This window comes from Castor canadensis, chromosome 7 (assembly GCF_047511655.1).
Source record: "Castor canadensis chromosome 7, mCasCan1.hap1v2, whole genome shotgun sequence".
In the NCBI taxonomy this organism is placed as follows: domain Eukaryota; kingdom Metazoa; phylum Chordata; class Mammalia; order Rodentia; family Castoridae; genus Castor; species Castor canadensis.
Window position 1 is genome coordinate 61,698,758 of NC_133392.1, and position 12,572 is coordinate 61,711,329.

The window sequence follows — 12,572 nt, forward strand, 5'->3', positions numbered from 1 at the left end:
AAAGTTAAAAAAAAAAATCAGAATGTTTAGCTCGGAAGGTGAAGATGGAGGGCAGGGAACCACCTGCGTCAATTACTCATTACGTAAACAAGACCTGTTGTGGGTTCGGCTGTCTCTAAATGCCAGAAGCCTCCATCCTATAGGTACACAAGAAGAAGCAGGAGGCCATCACTCAGGGTGGCCAGAGAGACTGTCCCGCTGCTCGGCCGAGAGTGCCTAGGTGACATCAAGGGTCTTTTCCCACCTGGGCTCCCCTATTTCTAAGCCTTGAAGGTATTCTGTGATCCAGCGATGGAGAAATCGTACCGGGGAGCGCAGGAGTGGGCAAAGGCGGCTGGCTGGACCAAGCACCCGCCAAATACCAAGGACTAAAGAGATCGCTCAGAGACTCCGGGAGCAGAGAGGGGGCGCTTAAAGCCAACAGATGGTGCGGGCTCACCTAGGTCGAGCGCCCTCTCGCCCGGCTTCCCAGGAGCGTTTCCGCGCTTGGCCGGCCGGAGGCATCGAACCCGCGGGAAGCTGGCGGGGGGCCCTCACCCCGCTTCGCGCCTCTCTGCTGGGCCGCTGCCTGCAGTCAAGGCCCCCGGCACGCACCTGGGGCCGTTTCCGCGGGCCTCTTCCCTGCCCCTTTGGGGGATTCGCCGAGTTGCCACAGCAGCCGGTGCCATGACATCGGCAGAGGGCAGTTTCGCCAGAACTGAAATATTCATGCCCTGAGCGCCCAGCTGGGCACCGCACCTCTCCCGGGGGTCCGAGCGGGTCCGAGCTGGTCCGGGTGTAGCATTTGGGTGGGGGACGGCAGGCGCGGGCTGCGGGGGCTGGGCGCGGAGGAGGTGAGGGAGGGAGCGTCAGGAGGCGGGGTCTGGGTGGCGGGGGCCGAGCGGGGCGGAGGAAGCGAGGGAAAGTTGATCGCGGACTTGAGCGGCGGCGGCGGCTCGGAGAGAGGGGCGCTGGCGACGGGCGCAATGCGCGGCCAGAGGACCCGTGCGACAGCGGCCAGGCGCTGAGCCGGGCGGGGCGGGGCAGGGCGGCCCCGGGCATGGAGCGCGCGGGTGCCGAGCCTCGGGACGTTTGGGGCGCGCCTCGTCCGAACCCGCCGCGCGCCTGAAGTTGCAGCGGCGAGCGGCGAGCAGGCGGCCCGAGGGGACCCTGGAGCGGCGATCGAGCCGCGGATGAGCCTTTGCGCCGGCGGCGAGACGCGGAGGTGGCTAGGACTCAAGCAGACGGACCTTGGGGGCCGATCCGGAGCAGAGCAGAGTCCGAGGCGCGGCGCGGCGCGGCGCCTCTCCACACACGCACACGGTACCCAGAGCCGCGCACCGCCCCTTCCCTCCCCGCTTCCCTCGCCTTTCCCGCGCCGTTTGCCCGCCTGGCGGCAGGAAAGTTGGAGCTGCGGAGTCAGACCGCAGTCGCGGAGCCACTTGTTCCCGGCGCGGCCATCGCCAGGGGCCTCCTTCCGTCCCGTGCCTGTGGCCCCGACCCTGCACCCCGCTCCGAGCCTGTGGCCGGTCGCGCGGCAACTTTGATTCCTGGGAACTCGTTGGCCTTGGGAGGACATGCACCCATTCCCCACTCCGGTTCTTGGGACCTCGAACCTTCGTGGGGCTTTGCTCTTGGCTCATCAGAGAAGCTCCAGGTTTTGGGTGGGGAGAATTTCGGGGGTAGAGAGGCCGTTAGGATTCAACCTTCCCCTTTTGAGCTCTAGGTCCCCATTTGGACCATGGAGATGGGGTGTGGCGCGCCTCTATCTCAAGGTGGGCAGCGGCGATGGAGGGACCAAAAGTCGTGTAGGGCTCTTCTCCCCACATCACCTTCCTGCGCTCACGGGAGACCCCAGGGATCCCCTGCTACCTCCCCAAACTGGTCCCGCTATGGGAAGACGCGCCCCTTCCAGCGCCAGGAGCCGCGTGCGGCTCACGTTTGGCTTCCCGGCTCGGCTCTAGGGCTGGCCTGATACAGGCGGTGCTTGCTGTCCCCAAGGGCCGGCCATGGGGTCCACTGCCCCTCTTCTACCCGGCAGGTTAGTGGGGCGCGTGCACATCCCGCGCGTTCCAGGGTGGTGGCAGAGCTAGCCAGCAGGCACTCCTCACTGCCTTTCCTAGAGCAGGAACCTCAGAGCCGCTACCTTCGTGAGGCCAGCGGAGGTCGGGTGTCCTCGCGGCAGGCCGCTGCCCCGCTGCGACACCGCTTCAGCTCTGGCACTGTCAGGCCCAGTGGAAGAAATTAGCTTTTTCTAGGTAGTAACGCATCTGCCCCCTCCTCCATAATCCAGAAAGCTGACCTGCTGTTCTGCATACTTTGCCCTCTCCTGCCAGAGCAGACATTGACTCTAGCCTTCCAGCCCCTTAGCAAGTGTGTCTACCCTATCTGGATTTTGAAATAGTCTGGGGAGACGCATGAGGATTGTGTGTGCTCCAATGTGTGTGCTGGGTGGAGTCAGATCCTCCCATGGAAAGAAGCAGGCTGTAGGATGGGGGTGGGCTTGAAGAGCCTGGTTGGGGCCAGGTGCAAGGTGGTGATGAGTCAGCCCATGGCGGGGGAGAGCTGGCTGGAATGAATGCTTGGTTCCTGGTACAGGGGTAGGCGCACTGCAGTCAACACCTATGGGGGTGGGGGGACCAGATGTCACTTAGCTGAGGAGGGGCTGGGAAGAGGCACCCTGGCTGGGGGGATAGCAATGCTTATATACAGCTTCCCCAGGGCTGGGAAGGATAGGAAGGCAGAGTGTCTGCATGGCAGAGAGCCAGAGTATATCAAGGGCTGCCATTACAAAAGTGACAGTGTGAACCTGGCACCTCTGCCTGGGTGCTTAGAACAGTAAGGGTGGGAGACCCAGAGTTAGTGGCCTGGCCTTGCTGGGCCCCCAAGCACAGGACTGGTTCGGCATTCTGAGCTCCAAACAGCTGGGCTCCTCACAGCTCCATTTGAGGGTTATGGTGGCAGATGGTCCTGGTTGTCTCCCAAATAGCTTCTCTACCCCACATACTACCTTACCTGTCATTTCACCATTCGAGGTTCATTTCTTTGTGCTCAGTATTTTAAAGGGCACCTTTCTGAAGAGATGATTTCAAATGTACCTTCTTCTGGGAGGTGAAGGCCAAGTGGCAGGTTGCTGCTCTGAGGGTGGCTGTGCACCTCCAGCATCCGCATCAATTCAGAACCTGTTAGAAATGCAGAACCCAGGGCCCATCTAGCCCTCCCAGAGCAGACTCTGTGCTTGATAAGATCCTTGAGTGGTTCGTGTGCTCAGTGAAGTTTGCTGTGCTGCACAGAAAACCTTCAAGGGGTGAGCATTTTACAACCCTTTGATGCAGAGTGGTTACCAGGGCGGTGGATGAGAACCAGAAGGGACTTCACTGCATTCTTGTGCTAGGGTTGAGTGGCCTCCGGGGCTGTGGATCCAGCCTGTGAATGCCATGAGGGTGCTTTTATTTTAGGGGACTTTAAACGGATTCAATATTGGCTTGATTTTCTGCGTAGTTAATTCATTGCTCTGTGTGCACATAGGCCAGGAGGAGGTGGGCGGAGGGGTGGGATTCCCAAAGCTGGATATTACTGCTCTGCCTCCAGCATGCCTGGGGTTGGGTGGATGCTGTATCCCAAGCAGGAGGAATTAAGCAACTGTCCTTTACCTCACCTATCCCTCCCCTCCCAGAAAGGCAGACTGGCCACTGGTGACACCTCTGTTGTACAGAGGGGCAGCCCACAGAGGGAAGATACTGACAAGCCTCTACCCCTACCCGAGTCTGGACTGGACATCCCACTTCTACTGCCCAGGGGTCCTGGGAGGCTCCTAGCCTTAAGCTGTGAGGATGCCAAGGTCACCTCCTTAGTCCTCTGTAGAAATAATGTGGATCAGAGTCCTAATGGGACCAATGGTTCCACAAGTGAAAGATCATCTTGTGACTAAGGCACCCGAATCCTGCCCTAAGAGCACTGTCTTTCCTAGGCTGGCCTCTCTGCCAGGAAGAGGGCAGCTGGGCCAGCATGCAGGGTGGCTGGGGAGTCCAGGGGATGCACACTGGTATGGTCACGGTCTTACAAAGCATGATGCCAAGGTGAAAGCACTCTTCATTGATGTGAAAATCAGTGAGTGTCTAGGTTAACAAAGTCTTAGTTTTCTTGAACCCTCAGGTTTAAAAAAATCAGTATTTTAATGTATAAAGATGGTTTGAAAAATTAATTGCCTTTGAACGAATTGGTTTCTTATTTGGTTATAGTTGTTTTTAAAAAATTCATTTTGCATTATTTTGAGCCTTGATTTGGATGGACTCTTGCTCGCCCATTAGTAGGTGAGCAAGGTCCCATGACAAGCCCTGCTGGATCGGTTATTTCGCCTCTAATAGAAGAGAAGTAGAGGGAGGATCCGGGCTCCTGGACTACCAAAGAGTCTGTACTGCATATAGCATGGGAATTCTGACACTGCTCAGCCCTCTGACTCTAGAAGCCTTGGTGTGGAGTGGTTCTCCAGGCTGCATCTCCCTCCCCACCCTCCATCCTTCCTTGGTGCTTTACACTGCTCTGTGCTGCTTTGGCCCCTGGCTACAAGGTGATTTCCTTGTGGGCTCAAGTTCCATCTCTTTCCTTCTTGTTCTCCCAGGGCTGGCACATGAGCGAGATGCTCAGTCGTTGCACTGACTGGACGTGGTCCTTCCAGTTTCTCCTAGTGCGAAGTGATACACAGAGCATTTGCTGTGCTTATAACCAATTCCAGCTATCTGTTGGTTACTTTGAACATGGGTACCTAGTGCTCACTTTGATGGACTCTAGGCTCTGGACACACATTCTTGGAGTTCAGGTCTCAAACTTGCATGCCTTGGGGGGTCAGGATGCAGACAATTGTGAAAGAGGCCAAATATGAGACAATGGGGAGTGGTGTAGACTGTGGAGAACACAGGGTCTGTAGAAAAGAAGCAGCTGTAGGCAAAACCCATCTATATGACAGACATCTGAATAATGGTTATTCTTAGGGTGTCATGACTGGGACATGAGGAGGTGCTTCTGGGGTGTTGGAAATTTCTATAATTTGAGCCAAGTGTCTATACCAATGGTGAATGATTTTTTTTTTTGCACAAAAGAACCAATTCAGAAAACATTAGAACATTTATGGGGTCTATTTATTTGGATTCAGTATGAAAATAGCTCTCTGGCATCCCATAGGTCAGAAAATGCTTATTCTCACAACCTATTGTCTATGAGAAACTGGCGTGTTTAAGAAGTAGCCACATGAAGCCGGCTTCTAGTCTTTCAGTGTGAAATTTGATAAGACTCTGCCCTGCGGGTTGGAGAGGGTGCTGTCCCAGCTTTTCCTAGGTAGGTCCCTGTACATGGGCCTTAAGGTCTGTGTGCTTGTGGCTCTGTCTGGCTCAGATAGTGGAAGACCACCTGCTCGGCATATTGCTGGGGGGGAGTGGGACATAGTGCCCCTCCTCAGCCTTGGGCTGTGGGCTCTCTTGTTGTGGGGGACAGCAGCTCCTGTGGAACATTCATATTTTTACATATTCTGAAACCCCATTTGAGTGTGAGTTACTACTATAATCACAACTCATTGCTTTCTTGATTTTTTTTTCTTTGCAATGCTGGGGTTTGAACTCAGGGCCTTGCACTTGCTAGACAGATGCTCTACCGTTTGAACTGAACCCCCAGCCCTGCCTTCTTGATTTTTGCAAGACCACTTGGAGGCAGACAGAACTGGGATTGAACTCTAGTTCTTGCAGTCTGGACTCTGAAGCCTGGGGTGTGGCATGTAACCTTGCTGAGGCCTTAGTCTTCCCACCTGTACAATGGGAATAATTTTCAGTTGCTTCACAGGCTTACAGTGAGCCTGTGCAAACTCTACAGAAAGCCTGGCACCTGGCACACATAAAAAAAAAGTAACTTTTATTATCCCTTTGGTTTTTGTTTTAGGTACATATTCTAGCAAAGAGGTAAAACCTTCCTGATTTTCAGAGCTTAATGATCTGTAAGTATGTAGATCAAATTTTGCCTGAAGAGTGTGTGTGTGTGTGTGTGTGTGTGTGTGTGTGTATGTGTGTGTATGGTGGTGTGGGTTTGCATTTGGAATTACTTAATAATGACGTTTAAAGATCCAGCAGTTTGCATTAAAATCTAGACTTCAGGCGCCTCTGATTAGAACTGGCTACGTCATAGCTGTGGTCCCCTTTGACAGTGCTGGTTGAAGCTCAGTTGCAGCTGCCACTTTTATTTCATTTAAAAGTTCTTTAATTGAGGACTACATACCTACAGTGAGGACGGTGGTGGGTCTTCACACCTGGGTGTGCCTAGATGGAGGTGCACAAAGTTTTCAGTGGCTTGCAGGCTCCAGTCCCTCCCTGGCTACCTTGTTGTTCTGCAGGAGTAACCGCTTTCTGACTTCTGTCGTGGTGAGTTTGGTCCACAGCCCCTCTTAAAGTTAGGTGAGCCTGCAGCTCTGTTTTCACAGTCCCCACCATTCCCAGTCACCTCTCATTTCCCCTGCTTTTCTCTTTACGCTACCTCTTGCTCCTTTTGGCCATTTGTGTTTGTGACCTATACTGAAGAGCTGAAGAGTTTTAGGGACTTGCTACTCCTACCATTTCATAGGTGGGGAAACTGAGGCCAACAGTTGCAGAGGGAACTTGTTTGAGCCCCTCAGATAAAGCTGGGTTTGGATGGTGGCCAGTCAAGGACAGAGTCCTGCTCCTCCCACCCCTGCAGGTTCTCCCAGTTACCCTGCAGTCCCAGTTACCCTGACTTCCTACAGATGATTAGCAGAAGAGGGAGGGGCCCGGCCTCCTGGTGCTGCCTCCCCACTAAGGCAGGCTGTTAGCAACACTGCCTTCCTCCTTAAAGGCCATCTTCCATTTGGAGAGGACTTGAGATGCCATTTGTGACAAGGGCCCACGTACCACCTTGATTGTGTCTGTTTCTGAAGGAAGGCTGTAATTTGGGAGCTGGTGAAAGCAAGGGGGCACAGGAATAGAGGAAAGAGCAAGGGCGGGGAGGTAAGAGAGAAAACAAAAGGGTCAGCCAGGATCCTGCCTGGATCTCCATTTGTAATACTGGTCACACCCCAAGGAATGTGGGCTTTTCCTGGCCTCCCCAGTGTTAGGGCTGAGTCCTTCCTTAGACAGATCCCAAGTCCAAAGTTGTCCTTGGACTCCCACCACTTCTTTTTTTTGCCTATAGAGACAGGCTCCTAGCCATCCTGCCCTTGTCTTACAAAGGCCTTCATCTCCTCCAGCCCCCATGTCCCTTCTACTCTGAGTTGTCCTGCCCCTGGAAGCTGGGCTTGCCCTTCTTTCCTGGGGTCAGGGTTGTACTGATTCCAGTTCCAGAGAATCAGTGGTGCAGAGGTCTGCACCGTGCCTCTCTACCCCGCTGCGGGGCCTGAGGTTCAGTCTTCCTATAAAAAGCCAGCACAGCCTGGGCCAGGGTGGGGGTAGGGGTCTTCCAAATCCATTATCCTTTGAGCTGCTGGCTCTACATCTGCTGTTGGGAAGCCATCCAGTCACCCAGTACCAGCTTCTGTCTCCTTGCTGGGGCCTTAAGCAGAGCGTCCACACCAGGGCTGTACAACAGAAAAATAATGCATGCCATGGGGGCAGTTTTCAATTTTCTAGTAGCCACTTTAAAAAAGTTAAAAGAAACGGGTGATGTTATTTCTGATACTTGATTTTATTTAAACCCATATACTTGAAACATTACCATCTCAACGTGTCCTGGATATGACAGTTGAGCAATACCTTGCCTTCTTTTTCTGTGTGACGTTTCGAGGGTGCATTTTGCATGGATAACACATCTCAGATGGGACTCCGTGAAGGCTGGTTTTTTTAGTGGCATCCATCCATGCCACTTTTAAGCATACTTCAAGAGCACAGTGGCACGTTTGCTGGTGGCCACTGTACAGGATCAAGGGAGGTGATCACAGAAGGCACAGGTTCTCCAGAGCAAACAGGAGCAATGGTGTGCAGAGGTATGATGGGGTGGTCAAGGGAGGACTCTTGGAGATTGAGAGGAGGGGTCAGTCCCTGTGGACCTGAGCCGTGGAAGGATGGCAGTGGTGGGGGCACGTACCCAGGTAGCCTTCCCCAGCACCGCGGCTCTCCAGAGACTGTGCTAAAGTGCCTGGGACCCTCGTGCTCTCTGTACAAAAGACTCAGGGGGAGTGGGTCTGCAGCAGCTTACAGTGGTTTAGGAAAATGCTTTATCTTTACTGTGGGTGCTCCTTGGCTCCTCTGTGTTCTTCCTGCGAGAAGACCAAGTGTGACGTTCATCTTCCCCCTGGCTTTTGCATTTGGATGTTTTCCAAGCAGGGAGTGAGGTGGAAAGCTGAGAAAGTCAGCATTGTGAAACATTTGGGAAACTGTCTTCCAGGAGAGAGGGCATAGCCTGGCCACAGCAGAAGAAGCCTGAATGCTAAGGGCCCTTGGGGTACTTGGCAGATCTGGAGGCCATCTCTTCTGCATTTGGGCAAGGAGGGGGTCTTAGAACTTTGAAGAAGTCCTCGTGGGCAGATGACTGGAGCTGGGTCCAGGTATCCCTTCCCAGCTGACTGCTACCCTGTGCTTGGCCCTGGGCTGGGGGGGGAATCATCAGGTGCTGACAGGGTCCAGGTGGAAGGGCAGGCACAGCACATACTGCTGATACTCACCCTGTCTAAAGGGGGCTTCGCAGCTACCATTTTGTCTCTTGCTAAGCAGGCAGCAGAACGCCTTTTAGACTGATTGGACCCTTTGACTCTTCAAAAGAGTCAAAAAAATCCAGGCCATGCAGATAGAAACAACGCAGGAAGGACAAAAGCCCACCTTGGGTCCTCAGAGAGACAACAGCAGGGCTGGGCCTGGTTTCTGGGTCGCCCCGTTTCAATGCAGCCCTGCCAGGTGTATTCATTGCTGTCTGGACTTCACCTGTAATTGACTGTGGGCAGAGGTAGGACATTCAGGGGCTTAGAGCCTCCCTAGGGCTGTAGGAGGGTGAGGCTGGGCACTGGTTTGAATGTCCATGGGAGTGACTGGAAACAGCTTAGTGGCTTAGAAGCCAGGGGCAGCCCATCTACCCTGTCCAGGGTAGGCTGGTCCTTTTGGGTGTGTGCACTTGCCTGGTGCTGGGGCCCCAGCCACATCCCGGCTCTTTCCATCTGTAAGATGAGGGGGTTGCATAGCCCCAGCCCCTCACACCCTGTTGCTGGCCACACTGGCTTACATTCCCCTCAGTTTTTCTGGCCAAGTATGCTGGTCCTGAACTGTTCTCCAGCCAGACTCCTGGGTTTGTCCGCATAACTGTACTGGAGAACCTCAGTCTTGGGGGTCTGTGGTGTGGGTGTGTACCCAGTAACTGTGGGGCAGTGCAATACACGTGAATGTGGAGAAAAATGCCACCAGCAAGTGTGTACAGACTTTAGTTATCATCCCGTGTGACCCAGCTGCCTCCATTCTCAGAGTGACGTGTGTCTCACTGTCAAGCAGGATAGAAGAAACCCCTCTGCCAGCCTTCTCATGCTCAACAAAATGAAAATGGGCACAGGTAAACCGCAGCAAGCCAGCCAATTAATCAACCTATATGTACATATGTATGTGTCATTTTTTCTTAATTATCACTGTATCACTGACTTAAACTATGTAACATTTACAGGATACATGAAGATAGATATTTTAATAGCATGTAATAGCATGGCAGTCTCCAGATGTGAAGAACAATGTCTTTTGAATACTTGGGGCCACATTTTTTTTTTAAAACAGGACTGTGTTTTGAACTCAGTACCTTGAACTTGCTAGGCAGGCGCTCTACCATTTGAGCCATGCCTCTGGCCCTTTTCGCTTTAGTTACTTTTTGAATAAGGCCTTGTGTTTATGCCTTGACATGTGATCCTCCTATCTATAACCCCCGCCCCCCGTTAGTTGGGGTGACAGGTGTGCACCACCACATGCAGCCATGTTTTTGTCATACTTAATGCTCATCTATGAATTTGAAACCCATCTTTTTGGGAAGGTACGTAGATCGGAAAATGTTTATTAAGCACCTACTATTTGTGGGACACTGTTCTAGGCTCACTGAAATACCAAAACGGATGCGCCAAGACCCTGTCTTCCATGAGTTCTTGCACTTATTCAGAGTCCTGTATTTGGGACATTCAGTTCAGTGTGTGTGTGTGTAGGAGAGAGGGCTGTAGCTTCCTTTGGCCATTTCAGCATCCTGTGTCTGACTCAGCCAAGATTATCCTTCTTTGCCCTTCCTTTCTAACCCCAAAGTTCTTGCTGTCACCTGAAGTGCTACCTGGGGCTGAGTTTCCATAGAGTGGCCATAGGAGGTAGGTGGGAGAAGGAAGTGGGGTGTGAAGCATGCGGAATGCCGCATGCTGCCGGCTAGATAAGCTGGCCACTGACCTGCCAAGCCAGGGCTGCCACTCGCCTGAGGGCTGCTGGAAACTGGAGCTCAGGCGGGAAGAAGGGAGCCCATGAATAATACAGTGGGAGGGAGGCTGTTAACTAGGTGACCTCATTGTACTTAAATGTTTTGCAGCTTCTTCGGGGAGCCCCATGGAGGGTCTGGGTGTTGAAGGCGAGGTCAGAGGGGAATGAAAAAGGCCGGTAGAGACACAGCCTCTCCATGTTGCCTTTTGCTTTCTTTTAACTGCCTAGCTCAGAAGCTCATTTTCCTATCAGCTCTCTCCTTTCTGGCCTTGACCCAGAGGCCTGGCCACATGTGCTTGCCTGTGTGTGTGGACTGAATACTTGGCTTTCTCTTGTGCCCTGCTCTGAGGCCTGATTTCCAGGTCTGCTTGCTGCTGCCTGCCTTGGTCCCTGGCTCAAATGTGATGGGTCACCTTGCCAAAGTGGCTCCCTCTCTACTCACCATAGGAAAAAAAAGCCTGCTGGGTATGACTTTGTCTGCAGAAGCTTTGCCCCTGACACTGTGTGTGTCAGAGGTGGGGGACACCTGACTTTCCCTTCTGATGCTATGGGGTCTTCATTTTAAGTGCTTATCGCTGGAGCTCTGCTAACCCCAATCAGGCTTGACACAGAGGTCTGCAGCCACAGACCTCCCAGACTGGCAGGAAAAGACTTGGGCAGAGGAGAGGGTCTCTTCAAAGGGCAGTGAACTTGAGCTCACTGCTTAAGAGCAAGGGAAAACCTAAATTGCAGCAGGCAGCTTGAGGCGGACCAGAGGGAAGCTGGTCCTGCAGTGTGGGATGAAGGGTGGAGGGCTCTAGGAAGGAAGAAATCCCTCCTGAAGGAAGCTGGCTTTTCCTTCCATGAGACAGCTTACTTCTCCAGCCCAGCACGAGGATGGGAAGCAGAGGGCTCACAGCCACTGCCTGGGATGGGATCAGGCAACCCTGGTGCCCACTTCCTCCTCTGTCCTAATTTGCTGTCAACAGGGACCTGACCCTGGAGGAGCTTGGAGACCCTTGCCCCCAGGATTGGTCAGAGACTTCATCCTACACCCACACTGCAGCTCAGCCTGCAGCCTCAGGCTTAGGGCCCAGGGCTATCTGCTGGCTTCTTGTCTTGAAAGTGGACCTTCAGGAGGTGGCACACTTAGGTCATGGTGACTCCTGCCTGTAATCCCAGCTACTCAGGAGGCAGTGATTGGGAAGATCAAGGTTCAAGGCCAGCCAGCCTGGGCAAAAAGTCCCAGAAACCTCATCTCAAGCAATAAAAAGCTGGGCTTGGTGACCCTTGCCTGTCATCCCAGCTGCCTGGGAAGTGTAAATAGGAGGGTTGTGGTTCAGGCTGTCCCAGGAATAAACACAAGACCTTGTCACAAAAATTAAAGCCAAAAGGGCTGACGGTATGGCTGAAGAAGCAGAGTGCCTGACTAGCAAGTTCAAGGCCCTGAGTTCAAACCCCAATGCCTCCAAAAAATAAAAAGATAAAAGAACAATAAAAGGAGGTACACCCCCATGGACACCTGGGCTTTGTGCAGACACATGAACTTGCCTGACCTGGGTGGGTGTGATTGGGCTCCAGGCACCTGGCCTCATCTGTGGGCTTATCCCCTGAACAAGGTGGGTGCTTCTAGTGCTGGAGCCAGACCCCCAGTTGCAAATCCCAGCTTCCCACTCAGAGCTATGTGACCTCAGGCAATGTAATTCACCATTCTGTTCTTCAGTTTTCTGGTCCAGAAAGTAGAAATGGCAGGATTTTTTGGAGGAGTCAATGAATTATTGCAAGCAAAATTTTTAGAAGAAGAGCCTACTACATAGTAAATGGTCAACAAATATTGTTTTGATTATTGTGCTACTGTTACTCTCAGCTCTAGTGTTCTTGCAGGCTGCCCAGAGGTGCCGGGGAGAGAGGCTGCGGAGGCTGGATAGGGGAGGCCCTCTGGCCGGAAGCTGTGGCATCTCTCTACATCCACCAGTGGGAGGGCAGAGAGGAGGCAGAATGGGATCACTGTTAGTAGCTTCAGCGTTGGTGCAAAACCAACTTAGACTTTTTCAGTTAACTTTTTAATTGAAGTACAACATGTAGAAGGTATACAGATGGTACGTGTGCAGCCTGAGTTCTCACAAATGACCACGTAAGTGCCACCCAGACCAAGGAAAAACGATTACTAGAACACTCCCCTGACATTGTTCTTCAAAGGCT

At 53.0% G+C, this 12,572-nt stretch overlaps 1 protein-coding gene across 1 annotated transcript in view; it reads left to right on the top strand.

Moving 5' to 3' along the window:
* Nucleotides 1-1,103: 1,103 nt before the first annotated feature.
* The window catches only part of Cdh23 (cadherin related 23), a 382,861-nt gene continuing 371,392 nt past the window's right edge, over nucleotides 1,104-12,572 (top strand). Inside the window, exon 1 of the mRNA XM_074079082.1 lies at nucleotides 1,104-1,302. Within this exon, the coding sequence (XP_073935183.1) occupies nucleotides 1,173-1,302 (130 nt within the window). The 5' untranslated portion in view covers nucleotides 1,104-1,172. The remainder of the gene's footprint in view (nucleotides 1,303-12,572) is intronic.